Source organism: Neophocaena asiaeorientalis, unplaced genomic scaffold, assembly GCF_003031525.2.
Source record: "Neophocaena asiaeorientalis asiaeorientalis breed wild unplaced genomic scaffold, Neophocaena_asiaeorientalis_V1.1 scaffold423, whole genome shotgun sequence".
In the NCBI taxonomy this organism is placed as follows: domain Eukaryota; kingdom Metazoa; phylum Chordata; class Mammalia; order Artiodactyla; family Phocoenidae; genus Neophocaena; species Neophocaena asiaeorientalis.
Window position 1 is genome coordinate 955,726 of NW_020174133.1, and position 12,864 is coordinate 968,589.

The following is a 12,864-nucleotide window of genomic DNA, read 5'->3' on the forward strand; positions in this document are numbered from 1 at the left end:
CCCACCCGTAAGAAAACTCCATAGACAACTGCGGCCAACCGCCCCTTCCCCCACAAACCGCTGTACTTGGTTCCACCCACACCTCCTCCCACTCCAACTCGGTGCGACTCGGCTCCTCACCCAAAGACATATCAATTTTGTCCAGGTTTTCATTGCTGCGGGCTTTCGGCGGCGGCGGCGGGGTCGCGGTGGCTCCCATTAACCGGGTACCAAACCGGTTCATAGCTGGAAACGTCGCGCTGGAACAGTCAGCGAAGAAGGCCAGGGGCTGAGGCCTGCCACCTCCCACTCACGCACGCAGACTAGCCGCACCGACGGAGCGCGCACGCGTGCTGGCTGCGTCCTCTCCCACCCGCGGCGGAGGGCTGGGGGAGGAACCAAGAGACGAGCGGCTGGCGAGAATGGCCCCAGGCCCCGGACTCGCCCCTAGCGCCTCTTGCCGGACCGGAGGAAACATTGCACCCGCTGCTCTGGCCGCTCTCGAGGGGCCGCTGTTTTAGCAGTTAGCCTTTCCGCCCAAATTATGCTGGACCCTGAACACCTCAGAATCACATGCCTTAAATGAGATCATGTTCCTCCGTGCCCTTCGAGTCTCTCCTGCTACACAAAGGCCCCCTAAGCTTTGGTACACACGAACCTTTCACACCCCACTGCAGAGCAGCCCCAGAGGCTGCGAGCGTGGACTGCAGAACTGCGCCCCAGCTCCCCTCTTCACCGCCAGCACGCGGAGCAACACGTCCGGACGCAAAGCAGAGGCTGCACTGATAATTCTTGCGTCAGCATACTAATAAAAGTAAGTGTTAACGTTTCCCGTATCTGTACCACTTCTCAGCCGGCGCTCTCAAAACATTTTGCACGGTACCTTATTAAGACCTCACCTTCCCTCGGGAGAGCGGTAAGTACCTCTGCTTATTTGGCTGCATTTTTCTCTAATTCACTTGCGTTGGGAATTGATAAGGGGATTCATTTTCTTTCTAATCATCCCTATGGGAAAACTTATTAATATTTGATGAATTCCTGCATAGTAACTTTTTTTCCTGTTAACAAAACCTGATATTCTCTCTTTCTTACCTCCTGCTCCAGATAACTGCGCTTGTGTGGAAGCATTTAGGTTATATTATCCTCATAGCAGCTTAAACTAAGACATTTGCATCTAAGAAAAAAATTAGGGGCAGGTATTCTGTTCATTTAGAAATCTCTGCCACCTTCCACCTCTGCACTTCCTAAAATTTCTCTTTGCATAGAAACGAACTAGTGACCTAAGGTATCTCAAACCCACAATAGCCTATACTTTATTTTTTTCCCCAAGACAAAAATACAACCATATGAGAAGAGTGAATCAGCTGAAGAGGCACCTATGAAGGGTTGCAAGAAACTTAAATGGTGGAGGAAGTTTTGGACTCAAAAAGACCCATGAACAATATTCAGCATGTCAAGGAGAGTATCATGTATGCTCTTAGCACAAAGTGCTTGATTTTATTACTGTTCCACTCTGCAGCTGCCACCCCTTTCCCAACTGCTAAGAACTAGAGAACTGGATTGTAGAGAAGTACAAGAGAGACCTAGGTTTTATTGAGTGAGTGGTTTCACTCACTTCAGTCATTCACCTTGTGAACTTGGGAGAGTGTCTGGGCCTCATAATCATTTTCAAAACAAGAAGTAGTTATACTAAATATATATTACACTTAATTATTTCTAAGATTCCTTACAGTTCTAAAATCTTCTAAGCACAAGACATTTTTCTACATACTATCCTTCTCTCACTAGAAATAACTTCTGCAATCTCTACTTATTTGAAGGAGCAAACTAAAGGGAGGAACATTGGATTAAGTTCTTAATTTTATGGAAGAAAATTAATGCATTTAGAGTTTGGATACATTTTATACTTCAGGCAGTATAGGACAGATAATAAAAATCCCAAATGTGCAAAATCCTTCCCACATCGATTTATAAAAATTCCCTTTATCCTGGTCTTCTCCCCAAAACTGAAGCCCCATACCAAATCTCCTTAGCTCTAGAGGGAACATGCTCCAAGGTTTCATGAAACAATCCTAGCTGTTGTATTTCAGATTTCTCCAAGGGCTGAGGGTCTCAGAGTCTCAGAGCACCCTGATTCCAAAGGGAAAAACAAGAAAACAAGAGGCACCGGAGTTAAGGATAGGTCAGCCACACACAAAACAATACAAAGCAAAAGAGCAACCTGAGACACACAGCAACAGTGAAGAGGGAGAAAAGCCAAGAAATCAGAACTGGGGCTTGTCCAAGAAGTTGACCAGTCAGCTACAGGGCTGGAGTTAAAAGGTCAACCCTGCAATTTTCTGGGGCATGAGAGGCAGCTATTCATTTAATCCTATATTCATTGAGCACCAGGCATTGTAATAGGCCCTGGGGATAAAATGGTGAGCAAGATGGTTGCCGTCCCTATCTTCACATAGCCTGCAAAGCAAAAAACATTTTCTGAGCATGTACTGTGAATAAGGTACTGTGCTGGACACTGAGTGGACAGCCTTTGTCTTCAATTCATCAGCTTCGTCTAAGTCAAAATAAACATAGAATTCAAGCAGCTGCCCTTTCTGGAGGCTTGATTTCATACAATGTAGATCAGACAACATCTAGGATTGCCAGATAAAATACAGGACCAGTTAAATATGAATTTCAGATAAACAATGAACAGTTGTTTAGTATAAGTTTTGTCCCAGGTACAGATAAACAGGAATTTTTTTTTTTTTGCCACAGAATATCTCATTTAATTTTTTTTTTTTTTTTTTTGTGGTATGCGGGCCTCTCACTGTTGTGGCCTCTCCCGTTGCGGAGCACAGGCTCCGGATGCGCAGGCTCAGCGGCCATGGCTTACAGGCCTAGCCACTCCGCAGCATGTGGGATCTTCCCGGACCGGGGCACGAACCCGTGTCCCCTGCATCGGCAGGTGGACTCTCAACCACTGCGCCACCAGGGAAGCCCCACATGTAATATTTAGGATGTATTTATACTAAACAATTATTCATTGTTTATCTGAAAGTAAAATTTAACTGGAGTCTTATATTTTTATTTGCTAAATCTGGCAACCTTAACAACACCATACTTTTCTATTAACGTGTTCCAGCTCTCTTTTCACAGTGTGCATAGAGATCTATATTCTCTTCAAAGGTAAGCACAACTCATATATTTAACCCTTAACTTGATTAGTTTGATATCTTTTAAGTCCCCCCCTTTTTTCAGCTTTATTGAGGTATAAATGACAGACAATAAAAGACACATACTTAAAGTGTGCAGTTTATACAGGTGTGAAATATATACCTGTGAAAATACCGCCATAATCAGGATAATAAATATTATCATCCCCAAAAGTTTTCCTGTGCTCCTGTGTAATTCCTCCCCCCAACCTCAACCTAAGTAAGCAACCACTGATGTTTTCTGTCACTATAGATTAATTTGCATTTTTTAGAATTTTATATAAATGGACTCATACAGTATATACTCTTTTTTGTATCTGGATTGTTTCACTCAGCATAATTGTTTCAAATCTGTATGCCTTTTATTATTTTTCTTGCCTTATTACACCGACTGGGGACTCCAGTACCATGTTAAACAGGAATGGTGAAAGTGGACATCTTTGACTAGTTCCCAACCCCAGGGGGAAAGCATTCAGTCTTTCACCATTAACTATGATGTTAGATTTTTTTGTTGATGCCCTTTATCAGGTTGAGGAAGTTCCCTTCTACTGGTTTGCTGAGAGTTTTAGTTATGAGTGAATGTTGAATTTTATCTAATGCTTTTTCTGCATCTGAGAAGACCAAATGGTTTTTCTTTTTAAATTTATTAATATGGTAAATTATACTGGCTGGTTTTCAAATGTTGAACCACCCTTGCATTTCTAGGATAAACCTACTTGGTCATGGTATATTATCCTTTTTATATTTTATTGGATTTGCCTTGCCAGTATTTTGTCAAGGATATTGTTTCTTTTTTCATGAGTGATATTGATGTGTGATTTCCTTTTCTTGTAATGTCTGTGCCTGATTTTGGTATCAGCTCTTATTCTTTTCAGAAGAGTATTTTTAGAATTCGTATGTTGATGTAATTTGTATTACAGTGGAATAATAAGGGAGCTAGGTATAATTTGTATTATATGTGGTTATAGTATGTATTAGGTATGACTATTATTATTATACGTAACTCCCTTAAGCTACTTGTATATACAGTACAGTTTTTCTTCTATTTTCTGCTCAATTCTTTTCATTACCCCCTTTGCCACTGTTTTCTGCTGTGGTAGCTTTTCTTGCCACCTTGCTACAGCTTCCTCTTTCTCTTTTATATTGCCCTTTTCTTTTGTTTTAAGTGTTTATAGATGTTCTAGTCTTCTGCCTTTTAATCTCAGGATTCATTCATTCGTGTATTGAAACAGAGTTTGAGTCCCTACTCTGGGCAAGACACTGTGCTACACAGTACAGCGTTACAGCCGAGGACATGACACGCAAGATAGCAGGCATAGCTGGAGGCATTACTAGTCTCCAGGTCCCTGGCCCTCAGTTTTCTCTGACTAGCAGGTAACCTGCTTGGATAGACAAGGGAGCTTGAAGGGGAATTCTTCCTGGGCTCAGAGGTTGGACCTCTAGCCCACTCCTTATTAGGCCTTGTCTTCTCTGGGCAGGGCAGGGGTCCTGTCAACCAAAGGTTCTAGGTCAATTCACTGAATGACTAATTGTGGAATTTTCTAAAGCTACACAAATTTACATAAATCACACAATTTCCCCCTAGTTATGTAAAGACTGTTTCTTTTAAAAAATATATCTTCGGACTTCGCTGGTGGCGTAGTGGTTAAGAATCCACCTGCTAATGCAGGGGACATGGATTCGAGACCTGGTCCGGGAAGATCCCACATGCCGCAGAGCAACTAAGCCCGTGTGCCACAACTACTGAGCCCACGTGCCACAACTACTGCAGCCTGCTGACCTAGAGCCCGTGCTCCGCAACAAGAGAAACCACCACAAAGAGAAGCCCGTGCACCGCAATGAAAAGTAGACCCTGCTTGCCACAACTAGAGAAAGCCTGCATGCAGCAATGAAGACCCATCGCAACCAAAAATAAATAAATACAATAAATTACACACTATATATATATATATATCTTCAATTTCCTCAACTTGCAATAGATAGATTGGTAGTCTAGGAAGGCTCTGAAGAGCCAGGATTCTAGGCTTCTCATGCTGTTGGACAATCTGAGAGTAAGTTGCATACATCATGATTCTATAGAATATATCTCTAAGTATATTCTTTTATATAACCAAGGTAAAATGATCAAATTCAGGAATTTAACATTGACGCAATTCTATTCTCTGACGTATAGTCAATATTCAAATTTTGCCAACTATCCTAATAAATATCCTTTGTAACAATTTTTTTTCCAATCTAGGATCCAGTCCAGTTTCATATGTTGCATTTCTTTGTCCTCTTTTGTCTCCTTTCATCATAAAAAGTTTGTCAGCCTTTCTTAGTCTTTTATGATATTTACATTTTTGAAGATTGAAGGCAGTTGGTGCATAGCTTGTCCTTCAATTTGGTTTTGTCTTATTGTCAGCCTCTGATTAGATTTGAGTTATTCACTTTTGTCAAGGATACTACATAAGCGACGTTGGCTCATTCTCAGTACTTAACATCAGAAGGCACGTGATGTCATTTTGTCTTGTTGGTGATCTTTAGTCATTTGGTTAAGGTGATGTCTGCCAGATCTCTTCATTGCAAAGATACTTTTTCCCCCATATATAATGAATAAGTAATCTTTGGGGAGATGGTTTGAGACTGTGTAAATATTTCTGTTTTGGAAGAAATTTCACTGACAGCTTTAGCATCCATTGATGATTCTTGCCTGAATCAATTATTATGATGGTGGCTACAAAATAGTGATTTTCTAACACTATCATTCCTCTACATTCATAAGCTGGCATTCTACTGTGAAAAGAGCTTTACCTCCCTGCCCCCTTTCTTCCTTCCTTTTTCTATTTATTTATTTATTTGCATACTTGTTTATATATACATATACGTTTCCGTAGAAATTCACAGACTCATTTCATGTTCAAAAATTCTCTTCTGAAAAGCAAAGGGGTGCAGAGTGTAAGGGTCATGCTTACCTTTGAAAAGAATGTAGATATGTAGACATATCATGAATTAACTCATTTTGATGCTCAAATTGCTTTTGACTTGGCAAGTAGGCGACATCCCTTAGCTTTAAAATTTTTAATATTTTAAAAAATGCTGCTAAGAATAATTTTAGTGAATATAATAAAAAGAAAATATTCATGACTATAATTGATATTTGTTGAATATATTCAAGAAGATTATTTCTTAAAACCAAACTTTTGGCAAATAAGTGTCATGAACTTTAAAAATCTGTTATTTGAATAAATGATTATTGAGTGAAATTTGCTTTCTGCCAGTGGTACTCTAGGACCAACTACCATTTGTATAAAAATTGCATCCTGGTAAATCTTGAAAACAAACAGATTAATCAAGATCAATAAAGTTCTTTAGATTTTTTGACTTTTAAAATATTAATTCAGCAAGCAGTTGCTAAGTAAGGCCATTACTTTTATGTGACACTATTGAACCCTGATGCTACATATTCTTGCATTTTTGACCTTTTGCATTTGGATCCCAGATGCACAAAATTGGGTTAATCACAATCCTTGGTTCATGATATACTGTCATCATTTTCCAAGATGACCCATTTTCATTTGTTAGTTATTTTAAATAACTGATTATAATTAGTTATGGTTTCATAACTAATTTTTTATAACTTTTAATATTTATTTATTATTTATTTATTTTGGCTGCTCTGGGTCTTAGTTGTGGCATGCATGCAGGATCTAGTTCCCCGACCAGGGATTGAACCCAGGCCCCCTGCATTGGTAGTGTGGAGTCTTACCCACTGGACCACCAGGGAAGTCCCCTAGTTATTTTTAAAATTGTGCACCTACAAACCCATCACTCAAAACAAAAGCTAGAACAGACAATAACCCTATGACCTGGCAATTCCACTTCTAGGTATGTACCCAGGAGAAACCCTTGCTTATGTACAAGAGGTGACATGTAAAAGAATATTCATAGCAGTGCTGTTTACAATAGCAAAAACCTGGAAACATCCCAAATGCTCATCAGTGGAAAGCAACATGAATAAACTGGTGTATTCACACAATGAACTATTATATAGCAGTCAAAATCAATGAATTATAGTGATACACAATATAAATAAATCTTGGGACTTCCCTGGTGGCGCAGTGGTTAAAAATCTGCCTGCCAATGCAGGGGACATGGGTTTGATCCCTGGTCTGGGAAGATCCCACATGCCGTGGAGCAAATAAGCCCATGTGCCACATCTACTGAGCCTGCAGTCTACAGCCCACACACTGCAACTGTTGAGCCCACACTCTGCAACTACTGAAGCCTGCTCACCTAGAGCCTGTGCTCCGCAACAAGAGAAGCCACCGCAATGAGAAGCCTGTGCACTGCAATGAAGAGTAGCCCCCGCTCGCCACTAGAGAAAGCCCATGCGCAGCGATGAAGACCCAATGCAGCCAAAAATAAAAAAATAAAAATAAATAAAAATAAATCTTACTGTAATATTAAGCAAAAAAAAGGCCTCAAAGAATAAATACAGCTTAATAGCATTTTTAATAAAGTTAGAACACAAAAATTTTTTAAATAATAATTTTTAGGAATATGGATAGATGCAAAGAAACTATATTAAAAGAGAAACAGTGGAATTATAAACAAGGGATTTAGAATATGGCTACCTGGGGTGAGGGAAAGCAGAGGGATAGGATGGGGGAGTGGGCACATGGCTAGTGTAGGTTATTGTCATGCTTATTAAATGACTGCTTTAAAGTGTAGGGAATTCCCTAGTGGTCCAGTGGTTGGGACTCCTCCCTTTCACTGCTGAGGACCCAGGTTCAGTCCCTGGTTGGGAAACTAAGATCCCCACAAGCCACACAGCATGGCCAAAAAAATAAAAATGAAAAAAAAAAAAAAAAGTGTAAACCCAGTCTTGGACATATAAGGAAATTCCTGTTTTCTAGAACTTTTACTACAATTTTAATTCTAGAATTTCCTGATACAGCTGACTGACTTTCATGTAAATATATGTTAAAATCATGTGGCATTAATTTGGGATTATACTGTATGCCAAAAAATGAAGTTCATACATTTGTAGAAACAGAAGCTACTGAAATCCCAATAACCAACACTGCCCCTTTCTTAAAAAGTATAACACTTTGGTAGGAAAATATGAGAAAGTTTGAATAAGAATATTTTTATATAAATGGAAATTGGAAATCATAATTTAATTAAAAGGCTCTTTCACTTTTAATTCACAAAAAATGTTTTCTCAAGTTTGAACATTTCTGAAAGTCATGTATTATTTTTAACAGAGTAACTAGTTTTTATGGAGTTAACCTAGATCTCTCCCTAACAGAGTAGTGCTGATTCTGTTGCCTTACCATGGCTCTAATCCCAATCTCCTTGTTCCCTACAGCCACTACCCAAGTTTAGGCCTGGACTTGCAAACCCAAAGTCCACATTTAGCCTTCAGAATTTTTTTTTTTTGGCCCATGTAATGTTTACCTTAAAATTGTTGCCAATATTTTAAAAATTGGAAATTGTACTTAAAAATGCAGATTCCAGCTTTATTAAAAAATCAGAATATTTGTCAACATTCAACCATAGCTAAGATGAGACTTTCCTTTTTGGATGAGGCATGGAGGTTCCAGTTCAGAGAGTTTCTGCCATTCTTCTACAACTGGCTGACTTCACTCATTGGCATTACACTTGGCCTTTATAGGGACTTCCAACCTCTTCTCATATCCATTCTTTTGACCTTCCCTCCAACATAGTACATACCCCATTACCTCTCCACATTGTCAAAAGTAGCTTTCTAAGCAAGTTTGATCAAATCACTTCTTGATTTGCATGTCCTTGATTTGCTCCTAATTGTTCTTAGGATAAAATCCAAACTCCCAATGGCGTCATGATCTGGTCTGCCTGTTTCTCACCTCTTCCCAGCTCTGATTACTACTCAGAACAAGCTGTTCCCAGACCCGCTTCCTCATGTCTGTGTTACTCTCTTCGCCTTCTCTTCCCTTCTTCTCCAGGCTAACTCATACTCATCCTAAATGACTCTGCTCTGACATCAGTCCTCCAGGAAACCTTTCCCCAAAGCTTTTGCCTCCTCCCCTTCCTTTGTGATCCCAAAGCGACATGAACTCTTGCGAGTTTGTGAGTTCTTCATTAAAATTTTTGAGGTCTCCAAACACCACCTACCGGTGTTAAACCCGGGTAGGCTAAAGTGGGGTTAATCGTACTTGGATTAAGACCAGCGTTATTTTCGAGTCTAGACCTCTGACCGAGTATGGTTTCAAGGGTGAAGTGTGACAGACGTGTGTAAAGGTCCACGCCAGTAAGAACTCCGGAGACTAGAGTTGGTGGGCGTTTCAGACCCTGGCTCCCCGCCGGGTGCACTACCGCAAGCTCGCCGCCAGGGTCTGAAGTCGCTGCGAGCGCAGCCTCTGATTGGATAGGGCGGTGCATGCCGGTAGCGGCCGGGCCTTCGAAGTGCTTGCTGGGAGTTGTAGTTCTTGGAGCCGGAAGAGGGGGTGGCTAGAAACAGCAGCTGAGGCAGCAGTCACTGCCTTTGCTGTCACCCGGCTGTAGTGCATCACTCTGAGCCCACCGGCCGTGGGTGCCTCCTCGGTTCCCAGGGGACTCTGGGAGCCCTGAGGGGCGAAGCGACGGGGACGCCTCTCAAGAGAAGAGGCGACGTCGCAGCCCCGGATGCGAGCAGAGGGCGCGGGAATGGAGCTTGGCGGCTGCGAGGAGGGCTTGCCGGAGGAGAGCAGGTGGGCTGGGAAGGGGCCGGAGAGTCGCGGGCGGATTGATGCGTTGAAGTCCCGGGAGGCTTGAGAGGGCTCGGAGAGCACGGGGAGACCTGCCTGGCGCGACAGACATGAGGGCAACTGTTGTGGGCAACTTGTTTGGGAAAAAATTCTGAAAGGAGGGACGCGCAGGGCGTGGATAGGGCGGACGAGGGAACGGGCTTAGTGAGGGTGAAGGAGGGGGGTAGGGTATGTTGAGGGCGGGGGCTTAGCTGGGGGGGGGGGCAGAAATGGGTGAAGCTCAGATCCAAGGCTGCTGGGGAGGAGGTGGATATTGAGAGGTGCTGTAGTGAGATTTCATAGGCCAGAGTCTATAGATAGCAGTAGGGGACAAGGTGGGTGCCCCGACTGAAACTTACGGTGACAGCAATTCGGGCCAATATTAAGAAGGTTGAAGTAAGAATTTCTGGGAGTAAAGGTTAGGCATTATGAGTGGCCTAGAAAGAAGCTTAGGAAAAATGAGTGTGAGGAAGGAGTGAAGGAGGGCCTGCGGATGAAAGTGGGCGGTTGTAATGGCAGTGGAATGGGGATGGGGGCTTGCTAGTGGGACTAGAAATTGCGTGCGTGCCCTTTGTCAAAGCTGGATCCCTGTCAGAGAGTAACAGGACCTCCCTGTTGTTTCCTTTCCATCCTTAAACCTTTCACTCCTTCCCCACAATGCAGCTAAGCAATTTCCCATTTATTTATATGAAACTGTTGTCATCGAGTTCATACCTTCTAGAAATTAGAGAATTTAAGATTTTAAAAACTACTTTGACCAAATGGTGGCTTGGACTCTGGAGAGGTACTACCCTTATGTAGGGGTTGCTTCATTAATAACTCTGGTCTTAACCTCTTAAGAATCTGGAATGTACATCATAGAGCAGGAATGTGGGTTAAGGAAGTCTTTTTTTTAACATCTTTGTTGAATTATAATTGCTTTACATTGTTGTGTTAGTTTCTGCTGTATAACAAAATGAATAAGCTAAACATATACATATATCCCCATATCCCCTCCCTCTTGCATCTCCCTCCCACCCTCCCTATCCCACTCCTCTAGTGGGTCACAAAGCACGGAGCTGATCTCCCTGTTCTATGCTGATCTCCCTGTACTCTGCGGCTGCTTCCCACTAGCTATCTATTTTACATTTGGTAGTGTGTATATGTCCATGCCTCTCTCTCACTTCGTCCCAGCTTACCCTTCTCCTTCCCCTTCCCTGTGTCCTCAAGTCCACTCTCTACATCTGCGTCTTTATTCCTGTCCTGCCCCTAGGTTCGCCAGAACCATTTTTTTTTTTTTTAGATTCCATATATATGTGTTACCATATGGGATTTGTTTTTTTCTTTCTGACTTACTTCATTCTGTATGACAGACTCTGGGTCCATCCACCTCACTACAAATAACTCAATTTCATTTCTTTTTATGGCTGAGTAATATTCCATTGTATATATGTGACACATCTTTATCCATTCATCTGTCGATGGACATTTAGGTTGCTTCCATGTCCTGGCTATTGTAAATAGAGCTGCAATGAACATTTTGGTACATGACTCTTTTTGAATTATGGTTTTCTCAGGGAATATGCCCAGTAGTGGGATTGCTGGATCGTATGGTGGTTCTATTTTTAGTTTTTTAAGGAACCTCCATACTGTTCTCCATAGTGGCTGTATCAATTTACTTTCCCACCAACAGTGGGAGAGGGTTCCCTTTTCTCCACACCCTCTCCAGCATTTATTGTTTGTAGATTTTTGATGATGGCCATTCTGACTGGTGTGAGGTGATACCTCATTGTAGTTTTGACTTGCATTTCTCTAGTGATTAGTGATGTTGAGAATCCTTTCATGTTTGTTGGCAATCTATATCTTCTTTGGAGAAATGTCTGTTTAGGTCTTCTGCCCATTTTTGGATTGGGTTGTCTGTTTTTTTGATATTGAGCTGCATGAGCTGCTTGTATACTTTGGAGATTAATCCTTTGTCAGTTGCTTCGTTTGCAAATATTTTCTCCCATTGTGAGTGTTGTCTTTTGGTCTTGTTTATGGTTTCATTTGCTGTGCAAAAGCTTTTAAGTTTCATTAGGTCCCATTTGTTTATTTTTGTTTTTATTTCCACTTCTCTAGGAGGTGGGTCAAAAAGGATCTTGCTGTGATTTATGTCATAGAGTGTTCTGCCTTTGTTTTCCTCTAAGAGTTTTATAGTGTCTGGCCTTACATTTAAGGAAGTCTTTCTTGACTTTTAAAAATATTCAGATATAATTAGAGTCTCAGGAGCAGCTGGGATCCAAAGACTGGAGGTGGAATATTTACCTCTGAGAAAATATCAACAGGGGAAAATTAATGAGATGTTGTATCTGGGTGAAGACCTGGCTGTTTTAAAGGGTGAGACTCCTCTTTTATGTGCACAGTTAGCCTGTGGCCTGCTGTACAAAACCTGGGCCGACAGGACCTTGGCGTTCCTGCCCGAGACTTGTGAATGATGTGTTCAGTGAAACTGAACATCTTACTTCCCTTTTCCATGTTTCAGTTTCTGCTTATGTATATTTGGCTACTTATTCTTCCTCCAGATGTCTGTGAAATGCTTCATGTAAAAGGTCCTATATACATTCTAAACAAATCTTAGGATTGTTTTTATTTTCCTCTACCAGTTCATGTGGGAGAGGCTGGGTTGGAAATTCAAATTTCCTCCCCATCTAGCTGAGTTTTTTATTTATTTAATATATTTAACAAACACTTATTTACTACAAGCCAGGTGTTGCTTAAGAGCCTTACAAGTATTATTTAATCCCCATAACAACTGGGTGAGATAGGTACTATTCAATATATTATCACCATTTGACAGGTGAGGGAGCTGAGACATAGGATAAATAACTTGCCAAGGTCATACAGTAAATCCTTGGTGGAACTGGGATTCAAACCCAGGCAATCTGGCTCTACTTTTTTTTTTTTTTTTTTTTTTTTTTTTTTTT

At 41.4% G+C, this 12,864-nt stretch overlaps 2 protein-coding genes across 4 annotated transcripts in view; one reads left to right on the plus strand and one right to left on the minus strand.

Annotated features, from left to right (window-relative positions):
• The window catches only part of FYTTD1 (forty-two-three domain containing 1), a 32,639-nt gene extending 32,321 nt beyond the window's left edge, over positions 1-318 (minus strand). The window contains exon 1 of the mRNA XM_024754759.1: positions 121-318. Coding sequence (XP_024610527.1) covers positions 121-223 — 103 coding nt within the window. The 5' untranslated portion in view covers positions 224-318. The remainder of the gene's footprint in view (positions 1-120) is intronic.
• A 346-nt stretch (positions 319-664) lies between these two features.
• Positions 665-12,864, plus strand: part of RUBCN (rubicon autophagy regulator) — a 66,150-nt gene continuing 53,950 nt past the window's right edge. The window contains exon 1 of one of the 3 annotated variants that reach the window (XM_024754749.1): positions 665-895. Coding sequence is in view for 2 of the 3 variants with exons in the window: in XM_024754747.1 (XP_024610515.1) it covers positions 9,822-9,886 (65 nt within the window). In the remaining variant the exon portion in view is untranslated. Of the gene's footprint in view, positions 896-9,648; positions 9,887-12,864 lie in introns of those variants that run through there. The other 2 variants (XM_024754747.1, XM_024754746.1) reach the window with 2 other exon arrangements.